Source organism: Bos indicus x Bos taurus, chromosome 13, assembly GCF_003369695.1.
Source record: "Bos indicus x Bos taurus breed Angus x Brahman F1 hybrid chromosome 13, Bos_hybrid_MaternalHap_v2.0, whole genome shotgun sequence".
Taxonomy (NCBI): domain Eukaryota; kingdom Metazoa; phylum Chordata; class Mammalia; order Artiodactyla; family Bovidae; genus Bos; species Bos indicus x Bos taurus.
Window position 1 is genome coordinate 46,928,247 of NC_040088.1, and position 23,529 is coordinate 46,951,775.

General features: G+C 40.1%; 1 protein-coding gene and 1 long non-coding RNA gene across 2 annotated transcripts in view; one reads left to right on the forward strand and one right to left on the reverse strand.

Annotated features, from left to right (window-relative positions):
* Positions 1-7,773, forward strand: part of LOC113903506 — a 178,272-nt gene extending 170,499 nt beyond the window's left edge. Inside the window, exon 3 of the long non-coding RNA XR_003514152.1 lies at positions 7,666-7,773. This is a non-coding gene — a long non-coding RNA (uncharacterized LOC113903506). The remainder of the gene's footprint in view (positions 1-7,665) is intronic.
* The window catches only part of MPP7 (membrane palmitoylated protein 7), a 225,435-nt gene that overhangs the window by 110,933 nt on the left and 90,973 nt on the right, over positions 1-23,529 (reverse strand). Inside the window, exon 3 of the mRNA XM_027559723.1 lies at positions 19,125-19,243. Coding sequence (XP_027415524.1) covers positions 19,125-19,243 — 119 coding nt within the window. The remainder of the gene's footprint in view (positions 1-19,124; positions 19,244-23,529) is intronic.

Consider the following 23,529-nt stretch of genomic DNA (forward strand, 5'->3'; position numbering starts at 1 on the left):
CTTTCATGCATTGGAGAAGGAAATGGCAACCCACTCCAGTGTTCTTGCCTGGAGAATCCCAATGACAGGGAAGCCTGGTGGGGTGCCGTCTATGGGGTCGCACAGAGTCGGACACGACTGAAGCGACTTAGCAGCAGCAGCAGCAGCTGGCCTCTATCCACTAAATGCCTGCAGCACTCTCCCTTCAAACCCTGACGATCAAAAATGTCTTCAAATATTGCAAAATCTCCCCTTCTCCTCGGTTCTCTCCAACTCCCCTCCCAATTTGAAAAACCACTGTTCCAAGTCCACCAGTTCCAGACCAAGAGCCTCCCATGAGCCTCTTAACACCTCACTATCAAATACAGGCAGATAACCAAGAATGAACAGACATCTGACAGAAGCCTTCAACAGGACAAACACCAAGCAGACCGACAGAAATAAAGTCCCAGAGTAAAGAAGGATTTATTAATAAAACAATAGAGAGTTGAAAATAAAATCAAAACCATTCCACTGAGTATCTATAAACCAGTAGAATAGCTTGATTTTTTTAATTGAACTGCAGTTGATTTATAATATTGTGTTAGTTTCAGGTGTAGAGCAAAGCGATTCAGTTTTATATGTGTGTGTGTGTATTCCTTAAGATTATTTTCCATTATAAGTTATTATAAATATTGAATATAGCTCCCTGTGCCATACAGAAGGTCCTTGTTATTCACTTACTTTATATATAGTAGTGTGTCTCTGTTAACTTCAAACACTATATTTATTCCTCCCGTAGCCACTTACCCTGTTTGTTTTCTATGTTTGTGAGTGTTTCTGATATGTAAACAAGTTCATATGTGTCATATTTTAGATTCCACATATAAGTGATATCACATGTTATTTGTCTTTCTCTTTCTGACTTACTGAACTTACGATAATCTTGAGGTCTATCCATGTTACTGCAAATGCCAATATTTTATTCTTTTTTTGAGGCTCAATAATATTCTACATCTTCTTAATCCATTTATCTGTCAATGGACATTCAGGTTGCTTCCATGTCTGCTGCTGCTAAGTCACTTCAGTCGTGTCTGACTCTGTGCGACCCCATAGACGGCACCCCACCAGGCTTCCCTGGCATTGGGATTCTCCAGGCAAGAACACTGGAGTGGGCTGCCATTTCCTTCTCCAATGCATGAAAGTAAAAAGTGAAAGTGAAATCGCTCAGTCGTGTCTGACTCTTAGCGACCCCATGGACTGCAGCCTTCCAGGCTCCTCCGTCCGTGGGACTTTCCAGGCAAGAGTACTGGAGTGTGGTGCCATTGCCTTCTCCATGTCAGGCTGTTGCTGCTATGAACAACTGGGGCACAAATATCTTCTCATATTAGAATTATTGTCTTTTTCAGATAGATGCCCAGCAGTGGGATTGCTGGATCATTGTCTATGGGGTGGCACAGAGTTGGACACGACTGAAGCGACTTAGCAGCAGCATGGTAGCTCTATTTTTAGTTTTTAAAGGAACCACCATACTATTCTGCATAGTAGCTGCAGCAATTTACATTACCACCAACAGTGTAGAAGGGTTTCACTTCCTCCAAACCCTCTCCAGCATTTATTATCTGTAGACTTTTTGAAGATGGCTATTCTGACTAGTGTGAGGTGATACTTCATGGTTTTGGTCTGCATTTCTCTAATAATTAGTGATATTGAGCATCTCTGCATGTGTTTATTGGCCATCTATATGTCTTCTTTGGAGAAATGTCTATTTAAGTCTACATAATAGCTAGATGTTAAATTCACAGACCAACCCGGGTTCCAGACCAGATCCACCACTTAACTGCTTGTGTAACCTCAGTCAAAGCCATATGTTGTTCTAATCTTCACAATAGGGATAAAGACTAGTTAGTACACATCTCTCAGAGTTACTCGAAGAGCTAAACAAGGTATATAAAACTTTGAAAAGCACGTGGCACATAAGCAATCAATACATAAGAGGTGGGGTGTTTTAATTATTCTTAATTCTACAGTGCACCCATGGTATAAGATTAGGATATGAAAAAGGAACAGCGACACAGACACACACGCAAACATATTTGGAATTACAATTTTAACAGCATATTTTTTACAAATTAAGTAGAAAGATGGAAAGTAAAAGTTGAGGATATCTTTCAGAAAGCAAGAGCAGAAGGGAAAAAAATCAGACTGCTGATCGAGAAAGACCAGTACATAGCTAAAATGACTTCCAGAAAGATGCAAAAGGCCTGAGGAAAGGAAATTATCAAATGCATAAGAACTGAAGAACAAAGTCTCCAAACTGAAAAGGCCTACTGGATCCCTCTACAACCCTGGGTGCAGAGAACCCCCAAAACAGTGATGCTCCTTGTGAAATTCCTGCCTCAATCCACTCTTACCCGGCTAGTTCTTAAGCATCCCTTAGACATCAATAACTAGCTTAATAATCACTTCTCCAGCAAAACCTTCCCAAACATGAGCAAACACTCCTGCCACCCCCATTACACACTCTAAGTACCAAAAACCTTTCTGTATATGGCTATAAAATTTACCCTTATTTAAGTGATTATTTGAGTATTTATTTCAAGAGTCACGTAGAATACAGACCACCATATCTATTTTTTGCCATCATATCCCAACCCCACCTAAAACCAGGTATGAGAAATGTTTAAGTACTTTTTATACGAAGAACCTATATAATAAAATCACTTGGAAATATATCCCTTGGAAATATATTACTAATAATAACGACCTCTATCACAAAGTTCTATGGCTCTTTACAGGACATAAGGAAATTTCACATGTTTTTCATACTGCTTTGGCCTGCTTTTGCTTCTTTTTATTTGTAATCCTTCAGTAACAATCAGCAAGTTCCTTGAACGCTCAGGTTTCCTAAAGGAGCCAGCGCCACCTAGTGGACGGACAAAAGATCAAAAAGCACGGCAAGGCAATGATGCGAATCTTGGTAGGCACACAATAGTGACTACACAAATATTTACTCAAAGTGGAAACCAAAGATGTAAGTCAACTTTATCACGTAGTGAAAATCAAATTTTTATCACTTGCATAATCTAGAACATTCCAACTTGAACAAATGAAATGTATAAATACAGCATATTTTTAAAGTTGACAGTTAACACTGTTTCATTTGGCTTCTAACTGAACTAAACACAGAAATGAAAATAAGGGAAAAAAGCACTTACAGCTGCTATTCTACCAAGGTATAAAAGAAAAGGAAGGCACTATTGAAACACTAATTGCACGCAAAATCCATGACTGGATATATTAAAGGCCATTTTTTAATTAGGAAAGGTCTTTATCAGAACATACATATTTTATATTTTATTACACATATATTTTATATTTTGATCTTCAAAGTCCTCTTGTTAACCCAAAACAATCTCATGAAATTTAGTAAGAAAACAAGGAACTGTGAGAACAACATAGATGTAGTCATGATGAGAAAGAATATCAAGTTAGAGATAGATGACCCAGGCCAGCACACCCTACTGCACAGCTACTGCTGCTAAGTCACTACAGTCGTGTCCAACACTGTGCGACCCCATAGACGGCAGCCCACCAGGCTCCCCCGTCCCTGGGATGCTCCAGGCAAGAACACTGGAGTGGGTTGCCATTTCCTTCTCCAATGCATGAAAGTGAAAAGTGAAAGTGAAGTCGCTCAGTCGTGTCCGACCCTCAGCGACCCCATGGACTGCAGCCTTCCAGGCTCCTCCGTCCATGGGATTTTCCAGGCAGGAGTACTGGAGTGGGGTGCCATTGCCTTCTCCGCTACTGTACTGGGAACATCACAAAAAACCAGTGAAACTGTAAAACGCACGTCTCCTTTCCTCAAGCCTTGCCATAGCAGTTAGGAGGGAGATGCATGCGTATCAAGAAAAAAAATATTACTAAGTTTTGACAAGAAAACAAACTCTTAACTTTTTAATGCATCTTCTTTACTGTGGTAAAACATGCATAATATTTACCCTTTTAACGATTTTCTTTTTGCATTTCCATATAAAAATTTTTATTGGAGTACAATTGCTTTACAATGCTGTGTTAGTTTCCACTGTACAACAAAGTGAATCAGCCATACATATTCATATATCCCCCTCCCTCCTGAGCCTCCCTCCCACCGACCCATCCCTGACCTCTAGGTTATCACAGAGCACCAGGCTGAGCCCCTGGGCTACACAGCAGCTTTCCACTAGCTGTGGAAAGCTACATATGGTAGCGTATGTACATGTCATTGCTAATCTCCCAATTCAACCCACCATGCCCCACGTCCACACATCTGTTCTCTATGTCTGTGTCTGTTTCTGCCCTGCAAACACTAACTTTTTATAGCACGACTGTCAGATCAATAGCAACCACTTAAAGGAATAAGCTTCAAGCAAAGCCTGCACTGTGAACATGCATTTATCTTCACCACTACATCACCCAGCTGAACATGAAAAATAGAGAAACACCACACAGCAAAGGCCCCTGTTGGGTCTGAGTGGGGTAACCTGTGGTGATAACCACCCTCCGAGTCTTAACGGCTTCTCACAGTGAGGCCTGTGGTCCAGTTAACACTGCAAGTCCTGGGGACTCTGCTCACACGCCACCTGCCAGGCCAAGTGGAGGGCACCCCAGTATCTCATACCCCCGATAACCAGCAATGGCCAGAGATGAGGCAACCATGGCCCGGCTCCTCGGGGCTCCTGGCTGCAGTCACATCTCACATCCACTCACATTTTATTGACTCCACAAGTCTTTCGCCCACATCAAGGGACACAGCCAACGTGACTTCACATGTGTCTGCAAATAGTATTACCAACGGAGAGATGGCAGGATGGATGTTTCTGTGACTCAGTGTGAAATCATTTAAAATTAATTCATTGCATTTTATATACACAAAAGCCTATGATTTCACTTTGAGGGTTTTTTTAATAATAAAATTGCATTAAAGTCTTGGTTTTAAAAATTCTAATAGAGCATTTTAAACAACATTTTGAAACCTCTGAAAGTACTTCATTTGAAAATGTTAAAGATTTTCTAAATATTTTATGTGAAGATGGAAAGAAAAATAAAATCATCCGTACACAATATCCCAATCATGACCCCCAAAGAACACCTCTCATTCCTAAAGAACACCTCTCATTCCTACTATCTGTACTGACATATAAAAAAACATTAACAGCACCTTTCATTTTAAAACAGGTGGATTAAAATCTTTACTGTCATCTATCTGTAATAAAGACGACACAACTTACACAACTTGAATTCTAATTGAAAGTGATTTAAAAAACAAACTACACTAACAGTTATTTATGAAGGACCTTAGTATTGCAATAAACAAACTCAATGGAATGTGAGCAAAAGTCACTATGCCCTCAGCGGGTACTTGAGTATTTGTAAAATAAATGGAAACCAAACTGGGCAAGATGGAGCCTGGAAGGGAAGGTGTCCAATCCCTCTCAACAGCAACCCTCCCCCCAACACCTACATCACCTGTAAGCCACGTGGAATATGCAAGGATGGATTATACACAGCTCCTGCCAGAAAGGACTGGCTTCAAGGAACACCATACCCATAACTACAGTAGGTGCCAAAATACGTCACATAGATGCTTACAATATTAGATCAGTGCAAACAGCCACAGAATCAGCATTTAAAAATAACTCAAACCTCAGTCTTGGGTGAAGGCTATGCACCTCACACCCTACTGCATGTTCTCCAAACCCACGAGCTAAGGATTTTGTACTGGATGGTGGGTCTGTCCAAGATGCTTCTGTCTTCTGCATTTAAGACAAATAGAATCTGTGCAAATGTATGCTTGGATGCAATAAACTATCATAAAAAGTGAGCGGAACACAGATCAGAAGATACAACACATACAAACAGAGATCCAGTATCAGATATATGAAGTAGTTCCCACAAATCAACCAGATGAAGACACATAACAAAAGAGAAACAACAGGCAAAAGATATATAAAAAGGCATAGAAAGGAAACTGGAATAGCTCAATCTCTAGTATTCAGATGAGTAGAAACTAAAATAAGCGGACAATATTTCAAATTGACCCTGTTGGCAAAAATTAATTCCAAACGTTAATACAGACATAAAGCAATGGAGACTCTCCTTCTGCTGGTGGGACTGTAACAGGAAACAAGCTTAGAAGAGCAACCTGGTAATACCTAAAAAAGTGTGAGATGCACCCACTCTAAGAGGAGCAGCATCTCCTGTCTGCACCAGAGGACTCTTTGCAGTTCAGTCGCCCACTTGTGTCCAGCTCTTTGCAACTCTTCCTGTCCCTCACCCTCTCCCGATGTTTGCCCAAGTTCACTCTTTGCTCAAAGTGACGTGGAGACAACACTGGTTTCCAAGTGAAGGCATCTTGAATGTGAAGGACACCTTTCAACGTAAGCAGCCATCACCAGGAGAATAAACAATTTGTAATTAAGTCAAAGAATGCCATATAGCCATGGAAATTACTGAATCAGAGTTATCTGTATCACCATAAATACATCTCAAAATATATAGCAAAATGTTAAACAACAACAAAAAAAGAAAGTTGTTGACTATCATTCTAATTATAAAAAGTTTTCAAACACACAAAGTAATATTTTGTATTTTTCCAGAAGAGAAATTCAAGATAAGGTGACTTCTGGCTGGTGAGGAAAAAAAACAGAAACAAGAGGGACATTCAGGCTTCAACCGAATCTGCAGTGTTTTCTTTCTTAAGCTGTGCGGTGAATATGCGGGTATTCAAGCTGCGGTTCTGCCTTTTCTCATGCCCCAAATATTGTATGACATTTTTAAAGTGAAGGAAAAGTTAGAAAACATATCTAGCCAACTCAAGAACTTTTTCAAGAATTTCAAATCATAGACTATATTAATTTCCACTGCAATTTCACAGAATGAGAGCAAGGAAGTAAAAAGGCAAGAACAAAAGTTTATTAAGGCAAGACAACATCATCGTGAAAAACACAGAACTGTAGCCAAAGGGATGGTGAAAAGAAAATAGTGTAAATTCTGGGATAAGCACTGCACATAGCAAAAAGAAAGAAATGCGGGAGGTTTAAGATGATAACCACCACAGCGACTTATGTACCAGACCATTTAAAGCATGTTTCATATATTCATTCGTTCAGTCCTCACAACTACTACTGTCTCCACTTAATACGTAAGGAAAACGAGACACTCTGAAGTAAAACACTATGACTGTTACTGTCGGTACATGTTCTTGGCACAGCCAGGATCTGAGACCCAGCAATGTGGCTCCAGCGTCCCAGCTCTGAGCCACTACTGCAGACATGTGTCCACATGACGGACAAGAGTGGAACACGGAACACTCCTCAGTATCCCCAAAAGTCCATGATTCATGCACTGCTCACAAGGCAGCTAGATGAACACAAGGAGAATGAAATGACTGCAAGAATGAGAGAAAAAAGAAAAAAAGAGGCAGACAAAAGTCCAAAGGTAATCTGAATAATCAAAGCTGTCCCTGGAGCTTCCAAGATTCCTCCCTCTAGAAATTACCTGTTGAACCACATAGGGAACCCACTCATTCACTTAATGATTATGAGCTGAGTGCCTGACGCACCAAACTAAACTCCAGGGAATATTATCCAATCCCTCCCTCCAGATCAAATGGAGTTTACACCAAAAGTTTACTTCTGCTTCTAATTTTTTTTTTTTTTTTTTAAGATTTGGAGAAACATGCTAGAAACTACAAAAATCTAGGACTCATTGGAAAAGTCCCTGATGCTGGGAAAGATTGACGGCAGAAGGAGAAGAGGGCGTCAGAGGACAAGATGGCTGGATAGCATCATTGGTGCAATGGATATGAACTTGGGCAAACTTCGGGAGATGGTGAGGGACAGAGAGGCCTGGCGTGCTGAAGTCCATGGGGTAGGAAAGACAATTCTAGAAACACTGTTTAAAATGGCAGCTAGGTCTCCAAGCCAGCCCACAAAAGCATCTCTAAATCTGTTATGCGAAATTCCACCTCAACCTTGAGTCTTCTGTGAACAGCATGTGTGTTCCTGCACGCCTTCCAACACAGCCCAGAGAGGCGAGGACCTAGCTCGACGCGACCCTGCCACCTCATAGTCCATCAGGGCCCCAAGCAACAGGCCCCTCCCTTTTCCTCTCTGGGTCCACAACCATCTACAGTCACTGTACTTTGAGAACCAATTCAGAGCAGGAAGACCACACTCATGGCCCAACAGCATCCTAGGAACAGGACACGAACAAATGCCCGCCCTTGCCTTAAGGCAAAGTCTCCAAAAACACCACAGTCCAGGGACTGGGATGGAAACGAGAGCCGATCCAGGCACCAGAACTGCAGACATACAACTCCCTGAGCCAACCATTCCCTTGCTGGGTATGTCCAGCCACACCTACAGAACAACTCAGCAGAACCTAATGAAGGGGGATGCACAACTTGGCCCAGTGACCCCACTGCTAGGTAGAAAATCCAGAGAAGTTCCATGTATTCCTACTGAAATTCCAGTTCTCTGGAATTGGAGAATAGCAGGAATCACCTCCACAAGGGAAATGAGAGGATTACTGGTTTCCTGCCTCTACCCATTCTAAGGAATACATTGTTCTTTTCTTTTTTACCATTTTATTGGAATATAATTGCTTTACAAAGTTATGTTTCTGAGTTTCTGCTGTACAGCAAAGTGAATCAACTGTATGTACGTGTGTGTGCATATATATATACATATACATATATATATATACACACATATATATATATATATATCCCCTCCCTCTTAAGCCTCCCTCCCATGCCCCCTCCATCATACCCCTCTAGGTCATCACAGAGCATCAAGCCGAGTCCCCTGTGTTATATAGCAGCTTCCCAGTGGCTATCTATTTTACACAAGGTAATGTATGTATTTCAATACTACTCTGTCAATTCATCCCACCCTCTCCTTCCCCCGCTATGTCCCTAAGTTTGTTCTCTACGTCTGCATCTCTATTTCTGCCCTGCAAATAAGTTCATAGTACCATTTTTCTAGATCCCATATGTATGTGTTAACATACAATATTTATTTTTCTTTTTGTGCCTTACTTCCCTCTGTATGAGTCTCTAAGTCCATCTAGATCACTACAAATGACCCAATTTCATTCCATTCTATGGCTGAGTAATAGGGCATGAACTGCTCTTTAAATCAGGTAGGATACCCCACACGTGCGTGTGTGTGGAGTAAACAGACTCCCTGTTAGTCAATTATGAATATATGCAAATTAAGATGACTGCTCTAAAGCGAAGCATATTCAAATGAATATCTAAATCTCACAGCAACTTTCAAAAGGTGCTATTCCATGATGTGAAACACACACCCAGCAGGAGGATGCAAGCCCATCAAGTACCCACAGTCCTGGCCCCTTAGTCCCCCCATCCCCAGTCCTGAGCAAATCTCTAAGAAGGGTTACATATGGCCTCTGTTTTGAGAGTGTGAATTACAAAGGCAACAATTTACTCAGGGTCTCAGGAATTCATATCTTCAGCAGACTTTACATGTTTCTGTGCCTGAAAAAATGTAAACTATAACGTAAGAAATAACTTCGTCTGGCTCCTCCAACAGAGCTGGCCAAACAATTACCTTTGATTGGCCGAGGAGCGTTACCAGCTGCTGACACCCAGCTCGCCCCTCCGTCAGCCCAGGTGGCCGGGGATCATTCGCAATGTCTGACTGCCTTTTCCTTTTCCTCCCACCAAGGCAAATGGGATTGCAGAGGCAAGTAACATAACCTCCCCACCGGGCTTTCTCTCTGAACCCCACACCCCCCTCTCCCCTCCAAAACAGCACAATTTGTTTCTAAAGAGCTGGGACCAGCAAGCTTCTTGTAAAATAGCCTTTCAGCCTTGAAGCTGATTTACTACCGTGTAAATATCACCTTCCCCAGCCCCATAGGATGCTTTCCATTGCTTCTAGATGAAAAGAAGAGAAGAACGTGGAGTGCCTGCATGATTATAAAACCACTACCCAATAAAATTATCTGTCTCTCTCCTTTATGGCTCGACTATATCAATTATCCTGGAAATAACTACTTTCCAGGCAAGTCTCATGGTGCTAATGATTAAGAAAACTGGAATTATTGGAAGATTAAGATCAAGCATTACCTTCAAGCTGGTTTTTCATTTCCTGAAGTTTCCAGGTTGGAGATATAAAATTTTTAAAGTACATTCTCATTCACAGGTTGCTTTCTGAGCATCTGCTCAAGACTTATTTTCAGACTCAAGAGTAAGGTTTTCACTTTTAAAATCCTACCTAACTTCACAAGCATTAAAGACGTCACGAATTCACATTCATATGGAGATGGAAAATAAACTGCCGCTAAGTTATCCCTCATACCTTGCTTCCACGTGTCAACTACCCTGCCCATGACATCATGTGTTTCATTAAAAATAAAACTGCAGGACATCTTTAAGAAGAGAAATTAAATATTTTCAATTATAATTTGGTAAGAAGCAATTATCCAAAATAAAGAACTCTTGCAAATCAATAATGAAATCACAGCCAAATTAAAAAGAGGGCAAAGGAAGATGTCTGGTTTCAGCTCAGACATGTGAAGAGAAAGGAACTTGCAAGACAAACTGTTACCTGAAATCGGGAGGGAAAATCATGGCTAAAATCAACTTAGTAGGGGTAGAAACTGCTGGAGCCAGAAACTTGCAGGAACCCTTAACCGGTCATTTTGACAAATTAATGCTGGGCAAAGGTAACTAGCCTGAGGGACTCAGTCTTGGAGGAGAACCTTGCACTTTCCTCAAAGAGCTCTACCCACCCCCCCCAAAAAAAAGCCCTACCAAGTTCTCATGGTAAAAACAGGAGAAAAATCCCCTAGTGTTTCAAGCAGGGGAAGGAGAAAAGTAACCATTTTGCAATACAAAGGCCAAGAGCTCTCTCCCCTCCAAGCATGCATACATGCTAAGTTGCTTCAGTTGCTGTGCGACCCTGTGGACTGCAGCCCACCATGCTCCTCTGTCCAAAGGATTCTCCAGGCAAGAATACTGGAGTGGGTTGCCATGCTCTCCTCCAGGGGATATTCCCAACCCAGGAACTGAACCCATGTCTCTTTGCCTCCTGCACGGGCCGGTGGGTTCTTTACCTCTAGCACCACCTGGGAAGCCGCCTCCCTCCGAGTGAAAGTGAAAGTAGCTCAGTCACGTCCGACTCTTTGCAACCCCATGGACTACAGTCCATGGAACTCTCCAGGCCAGAACACTGGAGTGGATAGCCTTTCCCTTCTCCAAGAGATCTTCCCAACCCAGGGATCGAACCCAGGTCTCCTGCATTGCAGGCGAATTCTTTACCAGCTGAGCCACGAAGGAAGCCCAAGAATACTGGAGTGGGTAGCCTATCCCTTCTCCAGTGGATCTTCCCAACCCAGGAATTGAACCGGGGTCTCCTGCATTGCAGGAGGATTCTTTACCAACTGAGCTATCCCTCCAAGAGAGTGGCTTTACTTATCAGAGCTGTATTTGACCTGGGAAAAGGGCAGTAAGAAAACTTAACCACATCCCCACCTCCCAGCCTTCCCATCTCAAATAAGGGAAAAAAGGAAAGAAAACAAAAAGGCTAAGAAACGCTTTTGAAGGTCCTCATACCCAGGGACTGACATTTAATCAGAATATTATATACCAATTTCTCTCTCCAAGACCTCACCATCATTAATAGGGCTCCAGTAAAATAACACTGGGTTATAACTGAGACAGCCAAAGACACAGATTCCAAGAGCATTCTTAAGGAAAGACAAAGGGAATGGGGGTGGGGCTGAGGGTGAGGGTGGTGGGGTGAGAGACACATTAAGGAAACTGGAGTCTCGGGTACTGAGAGCTTCAGCAAACATTAAACACAGCCAGGTCAATGCCAAAACTCACATGTAAAGTCTCATCACCTCAGTACATATTACCCAATACATCATGTCTAACTTTCAATAGAAAATCACAAAGCATAATAAAAGGCAATAAAAGCACAGTCTGAAGAGATAAAGCAAGGATCCGAAAAAGACTCAACTCTGACACAGAAGTTGGAACTATGAACTAGGGAATTTAAAATATGCATGATTAATAGGCTAATAGCTTTAATGGAAAAAGTGGACAACATGCGAGAACAGATGGAAAATGTAAGCAGAGAGATGGAAACTCTAAGACAGAATCAAAATGAATGCTAGAAACAAGGAACACCATAACAGAAACGAAGAATGCTTTTGATGTGCTCGTCAGTAGACTGGACAAGGCCAAGGAAAGAATCAGTAAGATTGAAAATATGTTAATGGAAATTCCCCAAACTGAAACACAAAGAGAAATGGGATGAAATTTTTAAAAAGGAACAGCATATCCAAGAACTGTGGGACATGTTCCATACATCTTTTGTAACAAAGAGAAAAAGAAGAAATACTTCAAGTAATAATGACTGAGAATTCTCCAAAATTAACGACAAAACACCAAACCATAGACCCAGGAAGCTCAGAAAATATCCAACAGAATAAATGACCAATAATCTACCCTTTGGTACACCATATTCAAACTGCAAGATCCAAAAATAAAGAGAAAATACTGAAATAATTCCAAGTGAAAAAACACCTTCCCTATAGAAGACAAAGACAAGAATAACATCAGACATCTCATCAGAAACTATGTAAGCAAGGAGAAACTGGAGTAAAATATTTCAAGTGTTGAAAGGAAAAGCCACCACTCTAGAATTCTGTATCCAGTGAAACTGTACTCTGAAAGTAAAGGAGAAATAAACACACAAACTTGAAAAGAAATCTGCTGTCAGTAGACCTGCCTTGCAACAAGTGTTAAAAGAAATTCTTTAAGAGACGAGGAAAGTGATACAGGTCAGGCACTAGAAATACATCAAGAAAAGAAGAGCATCAGAGAAGGAGTAAATAAAGGTCAAACAAAATCTTTTATTTTTCCTACTCTTAATTGATCTGACAACTCTTTGTTTGTTCAAATAACAGCAATGCATTGGGTGACGATAGTATATGGATAAGTGACATGAATGACAGCAATGCGATAAAGGATGTAGAAAAAGGAATTAAGAATATTCTTTATAAGATACCTGCAACTACCTGTGACAAGGTACAGTGTTACTTCAGAGTAGACCTAGATTAGTTGTTAATGTATGTAGCAAACTCAATAATGGCAAGCACTAAAAAAACTTTGATATGTTAGGAAGGAATCGATGGAATCATGTAAAATGTTCACCTAAAAGCAGAGTACGGAGAGAGAGGGTGATTTAAAAAAAAAAGAACAAGTGTTATGAACAGAAATCAGTGGCTGCTGCTGCTGCTGCTAAGTCACTTCAGTCGTGTCCGACTCTGTGACCCCATAGACGTCAGCCCACCTGGGATTCTCCAGGCAAGAACACTGGAGTGGGTTGCCATTTCCTTCTCCAATGCAGGAAAGTGAAAAGTGAAAGTGAAGTCGTTCAGTCGTGTCTGACCCTCAGCGACCCCTTGGACTGCAGCCTACCAGGCTCCTCCACCCATGGGATTTTCCAGGCAAGAGTACTGGAGTGGGGTGCCATTGCCTTCTCCATATAGACCACGCTAACACTAACCAAAAGAAAGCTGAAGTACCCACATCAGTTTCAGACAAAGTGGAGAGCAGAACAAGGTAAACTGTAAGCGATAAAGGAGGGTATTACATGATGAAAAGAGAGTCAACCCTCTGAAAAAACATAATAACCTTCAGTGTGTATGCATCTAACAAGACAGCGTCAAAACACATGATGCAAAACTGATAAGACTGCAAGGAGAAATGAACAAAGCCACTTTTGTACTTGAAAACTCCAACACTCTTTTATCAGTGATTGACAGATCCAGCAGGCAAAAAATCAGTATTTAGCACCATCAACCAACTTAATCAAATACTTCATCCAACAACAGCAGAATACACATTCTTCTCAAGCTCACACAGAACAAGACAGACCACATTCTGAACCATAATACACCTTAACAAAATGGAAATCATATAGCATATGCTCTCAGGTCACATGGAGTTAAAAGAGAAATCAATAACAGAAAGACAGCAGTAAAATCTCCACATGTTTGGGAACTAACCAACAATTCTAAAGTACACATGGGCCAAGGGAGAAGTTTCAAGATAAATTTTTTAAACATTTTGCAATAAATGAAAATATGGTTTAACAAAATTTGTGGAATGATGCAGAAGTAGTGGTTAGAGGGAAAGCATGGCATTGAACATTTAAAAAAAAAAAAAAGAACTAAAATCAATTTTCTAAGCTTCTACCTTAGGAAACTAGAGGAAACAGAGCAAGGAGAAAAAAAGAAAGAAAGAATAAAATACAAGCAAAAAGCAACAGAATTGAGACAGGAAACAGGGGGGGAAAAAAAAAAATCAATGAAACCTAAAGCTGGTTCTTTGAAAAGATAAATTGATGAACCCACAGCCAGGCTAACAAAGAAGAAAATGAGGCACAAACTCCTAATAATATCAAAAATGAAAGAAGAGTCATCATGGATCCCAAGGACACTAAAAAGATAAAGATTATAAACAATTCCATGCCCTCAAATTTGATAACTTACATGATTCCACCAATTCCTTGAAAGATACAAATGACAAAAACTCTCACACAAAAATAAATAGATGATCTAAATAGGCTTATATCTACTAAAGAAATCAGTAGTTAATAACCTTCCCCAACAGTTAGCACTATGCCCAGATGGTTTCAATGGTGAATTTATGGAAAAAATCCTACCAATATTCTACAAACTCTTCCAGTAAAAAAAACAGAAGCAGAGAGTGCACTTCCTAACTATATGCCAAGCATTACCCTCCTACAAAAACCAGATAAAGACATTACAAGAAAGGAAAACTACAGACTAGTATCTCTTATGAACAGAGATGTAAAAATCCTCTGCAAAACATTAGCAAATCAAATCCAACCAAGGATAACATGAACTATATACCAAAACCAAGTGGGATTTTTCTCAGGAATGCAAAGTTTGGTTCAATATTCAGAAGGAATAAAGTAATCCGTCATAGCAACAGGATAAAGAAAAGTCTATATGATCAAAACAGTAGATGTGAAAGAATCATTTGAAAAAAAAAAATATCCAACATCCATTTATGATAAAAAAAAAAAAAAAAAAACACTCAACAAACTCGGCATAGAGAAGATTTCTTCAACATGCAGTTTTAGCTTAAAATACCAGTTCCTCCTCCAGCACCTCTCTGAGGCCAGCATTGAGGGATGCACCTTCTGCATATCAAAAAGCTGAGCCCGTGGGCCATGGTGGAATGCGAATCACCATGTCCTCTGGGGGGTTGAAGACCCTATAAAACAAGGGCTAAACCTGCTCTATTAGAAATTATCCCCGGTGTCCTACATAGTGTCTGGCACAGAGTGAGACCTCAACAAAGACAGCAAGAACAAAAGTCAAGCATCAGAAATTAAAACTACGTAACTAAAAGTTATCAGGGTCTGGTTGAGTTTCACCATGACTCCCTCAAGACTGAAATCACACAAATACACACAACAATGCAATCAGAACAGGAAATTTTCCTTGGAAATAAGAGTTGTGTTTTGTTGAAATCCTTCAGAATCTCCAAAAGAATAAAATTCAGATTGCTACCTTTTTTTCTCCTGCTCCATACAAATATGCAACTATTTGAAAAGGCAGGGGGAAAAAAACACAGGCAGCTATTTAAAAGGTACTAAAATTTTTATATTCTTATCCTAGAAATCCAACACAATTGTGAAATAAGAACAAAAATTTCTTGAAGAAAGAGAACTACCAATCTTCTTTAAAATTAACAGTTAAGTAAGTCTTTAAGCCACATATTGTTGGCTTAAAATGAACTCAATCCAGATTATAAAAATACACACAATGTAACTGAATAAAATAAAATTTAAAGTAAGTAAAGGAATTTCAAAAGGAAAAAACACAAGGATAGGAGATACGATTTGGAAATGAGATTCAGGCACAAAAAATATGCTTCATGGGTCTGTAAATTTGCAAAAACATGGATCCAAAACGTGGCTCTGTGCACCCATCAACTTCACTAGATAATGTGAAAACTGATGTCCTTGTCTGGTCTCACATTAGATAGGATATTTCCATTCTTATATATAATATTTCCAAGGTCTTCAGTAGGTACCACCTTTCTTCTTTTTTTATTTATTTTTTATTTTTTGGCCATACCACGCAGTATGTTGGATCTGAGGTCCCTGACCAGGAATTGAACCCGTGCCCCCTGCATTGAAAGCAGAGTCTTAGCCACTGGACTGCCAGGGAAGTCCCGATATCAACTTTCTTCTGAGTTAACCTTAACCCCTTTTTGGAATCTCATATTCATGGTTTTTATTATTCAACTTTTCTATTTAGAAATTTTTCTTTTAAAAAAATCTTCAGTTACAGTACAGGACCATCATGGTTCTCTTCCAATGACAACTCACAACCTATAGTATTCCCCTCAGAGTGGGGCTTGAGACCTTAAGGTGCCACGCCATACCTGCTGCAGACCCCAGCACCAAACCTGCCTCTTCTTAAGTATATTTTACATCAGATCAGCAAGTTGTCTGTTTAAAACTGCGAGGCAATTTACCAACCACTTTCTTTTTTTACCCAAAAGATGAGAACTGTGAAGATTGGGGGCTAGAATAAAATCAGGTTTTCCGTTCACCCAGTTCTAAATCATGTACCAACAGCGTCAACTGTAGGCAAAAGAGCATAACATCAAAGCACACAAAACCAATCTTTTCAAACAAATTCCTTTTGCTCTACCGAGATTTATGTATAGAAGCCGAAGCCTGCTCTCCTCCACCCTGCAGTAGAGGCTCTTGGAAGACGGGTAAGCAGATTGTTCCAGCTGTTTAAACTACGCTCCTGATCCCGTGAGACCGGCCTTCTGGAGGCATCCTAGGTTTTCCTACTTGAAAACTAACATAATGGGTCAGTCAAAGGACACCTTGAGTCTGCGCATGAGAAAAGCAGGGGGGCGCGTCTAGTGAGAAACTGAGAACATACTGGAATTACATAATAAAACTCATTTTTAAAATACATTTTATGGCAATTACTGAAAAACATTTGGAATAGAGCACATGTTATGCTATTTAAAAGACTAGCAACATCCATTTATTTGCTACATTGTTTTTATAAACCAGATATTGGTAACACTACGCTTCCTACCCACTTAATTATGGACACACACTTTGAATAACAGCTTGTGCTGAAAACTCAACAGCTAGTGTAACTAAGAATTTTTTACTTTAGTTTTATTCTTTTAACATTAAAAATAACCACCATCTCTGCCAATTCTTTTTAGTCCTTCACATGCTATGATAATTAAATTTAATAATTTATTCACCTAACCTATATAACTACCAAAAGAACTAAGATCTTCACTATTTTATTTGAAACTGTCAACAAACAACCTTGTCAAACAGATACAGACTCACAGACTTAGAGAACAAAGTTATGGTTGCAGGGGGCAGGAGGATGGAGGAAAAGGATAGTTGAGGAGTTTGGGATAGACATGTACACACTGCTACATTTTAAATGGATAATCAACAAGGTCCTACGGTATAGCACAGGGAACTCTGTCAATATTATATGGCAGCCTGGTGGGAGGGGATTTGGGGGAGAATGGATACATGTATATATGTGGCTGAGTCCCTTGGCTGTCCCCCAGAAACTATCACAGCGTTGTTAATCGGCTATTCTCCAATACAAACTAAAAAGTTTAATTTAAAAAATCTTGTCAATAGGTAATATAATTTCCATTTTATAGACAAGGAAACTGAGATAGTAGCCACAGTATAAATAAATACAACATACACATCCATTGTTTGGGGGGCATATTTGTTTACTGATTAAGAAGTGATGGTGCTATTTTAAATGTGTTTTATTCCTTCTATCAAGAAACCAAGTCAATCTAAACAATCCATAACTGTCCAACTTCCAAACCTTTAATACAGGAGTATTTTCATGATTGCTTCACTAAGTCATAAACTTCACCAATTATTAGCCCAAGACCATTTCTAATACATCCCAAGAGAGCAACTACCTAAAATTATTTAGAATACAAAGATATCTTGGCAATAATACAAAAACTAAAAAATTTAAAAAACAACAGACACAATAAAGCACTCTTTAAATGTAAAGCTAGGGAAATGCCACAGATCAACACTTTAATTTCTTGAGAATTGCTACTGCTTAAAGCACACAAATTTCAACAAATTTGACCAAAAAAAAAAAAAAAATGCAGTAAGAATTGTCCTGTCCTGTGAAACAACGGTGCCTCATTTCCAAATACTATACATCAGTCAAAAAGCCTCTTATCACAACAGACAACCGTAACAGATGGAGCCGAATTAAGTATAGGATCAGATACTGTTGAAGCATACGTTTCTGTCTCCTGCAGACTCTGTAAGACTTTAAATTCCTTTCAGCTTGAGTTAAATGGGAGAAAATGCAATTCATATTTCCAGAAGCAAGAGTGGCATATTTTCCAGTAAGTTCCTTGTTCTCGTTTTACTATTTTAAGACTTCTGATCACTCCCAGCACTGCTGTGTGGCAAGATCTGATTTCTGGTGGTTGATCATTTCCAGGGTATGACGCTTGGCGAAACCGGTCTCCAAACACTGTTTTTTATTCCTATTTAGCGTCAGTGTATTTATACACAAAATACCATGTCAGTGGCGCTGGGCCAAGAAGAGAAACAGCTTGCTAGAATTTCATTTGACTTTGTTAGAGGAAATTATTTTAAATTAATGTGGCTACTGAACAGCTGCCATCCTTAACCTCAGAAAATATATTCCTTCTAATTTTTGCTGCGAACATTTATTTATTTAAGTTAAACTCCAGCTCATGAATGTTGACCATGAGGAGTCTAAACCTTCTTGCGACGATTTCACATTCTTTTTCTAAACAAGGGCAGGCGCAGGCTTGCTCTATTAGTATGCACGGCCAGGTCGCCACCATTAAGTGAAATCATCTACGTATTTTTGGTAGAATCTTTTTTAACAACTTCCACGCCTGTCAGTGAAATGGAACAAGGCTGTTTTGTTTTTGGAGGGCAATAATTTGATCTCTGCTTTACTGGATGGCGCTCAAAATATTTTTCCATATGTTTTTCCGCAAAGAAAAATCTGACATCAGCATGGTTTACCTTGACTAGTGAATGCAGGCTTTTTTCACCAAACACATCCCAGAGGAAGGTCAGGTCTTCCTGGCTGTCCACATGTGGCTGCAGCTGGGCTGGCAGAGCCACCAACAGCTCATACAGACCTATAAAACGAAAATAAAACACAAAGTGTAATCTCAGAGTGATCTCATTAATTTCGCTTAAGGTGTGTGTAATTGACGGCTGGAACATGTCGTTTTTACTGGATCTGTATTCTGGGCCATCAAGCAAAACTCTTCTCCAAAGAAACAAAGGAAGCTTTTGGATTTTTAAATTCTAAAGATGTATGTATAGCAGGCCTGCTTTTACCTCCTGCAGTGGTCAACATTTTACAGTCCTCCAAGTTTACATAACCCGAAACAAAAAAAAATATGTACAAGCTTTCAAAAAAAAAAAAAAATCGAAAAGAAGAAAACGCATACATTCCTTCCCTTAATCGTTATTACATTTCCCTCGACGTTAGCCAAAGAGTGAAGTGAGTCATGAATAGGAAAAACTTCTTTAGAAGAGCAGAAAATTGATAGCGTGGTCCATTAAAAAGGTTTTGTGGTTTCCAAACAGTTCCTAATAATATATAGCTTCAAAAACATTTGCATTATCGAACGTCCAAAGTCAAGTTCTAAAAAGCCAGAAGAAACCGTACTTGGTGTGGCATTCTTTGTAGTCACCCTCTTTTTAACAACAACAAACTCTGCAGCACTTAGCCTAAATGCAACTCTAATTTGAAGGTATGTGATGCCCCTGGGAAGAGTCAAGGCAACAGATGCAGGTCACGCATGTTCTCGCTGGAAGCTCCCTCGAGCAGACAGTAGCACAGTGTCCCGGGAGCGGGCTGTGCAGACCATCCATCGCGTTCAGGGGCCGGCAGACTCCTGTCCAAGAACTGTTGCAACAGTGCTTGCCCGGACTCTTCAGGGAGGTGACCTGGCAGAAGTCAGTATCAACTCAGAGCACATGTTTCATTTTCCAGCGGGATTACATGAGGTAAAAAGGACAAAATTCCTTTTATTTCTGTCTGCTGTCTACAAAAACACCGAGACCTCCTGGGATTTACTAGCACATGGGACTGTTGTTATTTCTGGTCTGAATAAGTGCTGCTGTTCATCAGAGAGACAGCTTTACAAGATATTCCACCAGCAAAGACTTGTAAATTATGGCCTTCTGATCAGTGTAGCTGTTATCTTCCTAAAGCGTTATAATATTCTGATAACGTGATTAACTCACAACCAATTGCATTTGGTAAAACTCTGGAAGTGAGATATGTAACTTGAGATTCGATTAAATTGAAACATTCCTGGGGCTGTATTTGGCCACAAAGATCTAAAATACTCTAGGGAAAAGTAAATAAATAAAACCTTCTCCCAATTACATTCTTAAGTATTGGTGGTTTATATTTGTTCCCATAAAAACCTGGCACCCTTCCTAAACTAGCACTTATTTACAATTCAGTAAAAATATTTTTAAGGTATCTCAACCTAAGTCAATGTACAGGTCTCAGTTTATACAAATACATACACACACACACAGAACCACCAAGATCAGCAGTTAAGGTCAGAGGTTCAAACTATGAAATTATGTAAAAAGAAGGTAGAATTTCACTATTCTATTACCGATTTCAGGAGTAGTAAAAATGATTACCTATTTCTTAGTAATATGATTAGAGCTGAACAATACAAATTCAACTGTGATATAATTTATATGGTACAGTTCTTGCGGGGATTAAAGGAGTTCCTACACTTTAACAGTCCTGGCACGTGGTAAATACTTGATGTTTCATGTGTAATGCAAGTTTCAGCCATTGTATTACTGATTACGACTGTTATCCATCATTATTATTACTAAAAAAAAAAGCAAAACTCTGAATCAAACAGTCCTAGATGCAAACCTCAGGTCTCCATTTTAAGGATTTCACATAACTTATATAAGCCTTGTTACCCTCACGTGTTGAAAAAGAAATGATAATCTACACATGTGGTAAAACTGCATCAGTTCAATTGCTCAGTCATGTCCGACTCTTTGCGACCCCATGAATCGCAGCACGCCAGGCCTCCCTGTCCATCACTAACTCCCAGAGTTCACTCAGACTCACGTCCATCGAGTCAGTGATGCCATCCAGCCATCTCATCCTCTGTTGTCCCTTTCTCCTCCTGCCCCCAATCCCTCCCAGCATCAGAGTCTTTTCCAATGAGTCAACTCTTCGCATGAGGTGGCCAAAGTACTGGAGCTTCAGCTTCAGCATCATTCCTTCCAAAGAAATCCCAGGGCTGATCTCCTTCAGAATGGACTGGTTGGATCTCCTTGCAGTCCAAGGGATTCTCAAGAGTCTTCTCCAACACCACAGTTCAAAAGCATCAATTCTTTGGTGCTCAGCTTTCTTCACGGTCCAACTCTCACATCCATACATGACCACAGGAAAAACCATAGCCTTGACTAGACGAACCTTTGTTGGCAAAGTAATGTCTCTGCTTTTGAATATGCTATCTAGGTTGCTCATAACTTTCCTTCCAAGGAGTAAGCGTCTTTTAATTTCATGGCTGCAATCAGCATCTGCAGTGATTTTGGAGCCCAAAAAAGTAAAGTCTGACACTGTTTCCACTGTTTCTCCATCTATTTCCCATGACATGATGGGACCAGATGCCATGATCTTCGTTTTCTGAATGTTGAGCTTTAAGCCAACTTTTTCACTCTCCTCTTTCACTTTCATCAAGAGGCTTTTGAGTTCCTCTTCACTTTCTGCCATAAGGGTGGTGTCATCTGCATATCTGAGGTTATTGATATTTCTCCCAGCAATCTTGATTCCAGCTTGTGCTTCCTCCAGCCCAGCGTTTCTCATGATGCACTCTGCATATAAGTTAAATAAGCAGGGTGACAATATACAGCCTTGGCGTACTCCTTTTCCTATTTGGAACCAGTCTGTTGTTCCATGTCCAGTTCTAACTGTTGCTTCCTGACCTGCATACACATTTCTCAAGAGGCAGATCAGGTGGTCTGGTATTCCCATCTCTTGAAGAATTTTCCAGTTTATTGTGATCCACACAGTCAAAGGCTTTGGCATAGTCAATAAAGCAGAAATAGATGTTTTTCTGGAACTCTTCCTTTTTCCATGATCCAGAGGATGTTGACAATTTGATCTCTGGTTCCTCTGCCTTTTCTAAAACCAGCTTGAACATCTGGAAGTTCCCGGTTCACATATTGCTGAAGCCTGGCTTGGAGAATTTTGAGCATTACTTTACTAGCATGTGAGATGAGTGCAATAGTGTGGTAGTTTGAGCATTCTTTGGCATTGCCTTTCTTTGGGATTGGAATGAAAACTGACCTCTTCCAGGCCTGTGGCCACTGCTGAGTTTTCCAAATTTGCTGGCAGATTGAGTGCAGCACTTTCACAGCATCATCTTTCAGGATTTAGAATAGCTCAACTGGAATTCCATCACCTCCACTAGCTTTGTTCGTAGTGATGCTTTCTAAGGCCCACTTGCCTTCACATTCCAGGATGTCTGGCTCTAGGTCAGTGATCACACCATCGTGATTATCTGGGTCATGAAGATCTTTTTTGTACAGTTCTTCTGTGTATTCTTGCCACCTCTTCTTAATATCTTCTGCTTCTGTTAGGTCCATTCCATTTCTGTCCTTTATCGAGCCCATCCTTGCATGAAATGTTCCCTTGGTATCTCTAATTTTCTTGAAGAGATCTCTAGTCTTTCCCATTCTGTTGTTTTCCTCTATTTCTTTGCATTGATCGCTGAAGAAGGCTTTCTTATGTCTTCTTGCTATTCTTTGGAACTCTGCATTCAAATGCTTATATCTTTCCTTTTCTCCTTTGCTTTTCACTTCTCTTCTTTTCACAGCTATTTGTAAGGCCTCCCCAGACAGCCATTTTGCTTTTTTGTATTTCTTTTCCATGGGGATGGTCTTGATCCCTGTCTCCTGTACAATGTCATGAACCTCATTCCATAGTTCATCAGGCACTCTATCAAATCTAGGCCCTTAAATCTATTTCTCACTTCCACTGTATAATCATAAGGGATTTGATTTAGGTCATACCTGAATGGTCTAGTGGTTTTCCCTACTTTCTTCAATTTAAGTCTGAATTTGGTAATAAGGAGTTTATGATCTGAGGCACAGTCAGTCCTGGGCTTGTTTTTGTTGACTGTATAGAGTTTCTCCATCTTTGGCTGCAAAGAATATAATCAATCTGATTTCAGTGTTGACCATCTGGTGATGTCCATGTGTAGAGTCTTCTCTTGTGTTGTTGGAAGAGGGTGTTTGTTATGACCAGTGCATTTTCTTGGCAAAACTCTATTAGCCGTCGCCCTGCTTCATTCCGTATTCCAAGGCCAAATTTGCCTGTTACTCCAGGTGTTTCTTGACTTCCTACTTTTGCATTCCAGTC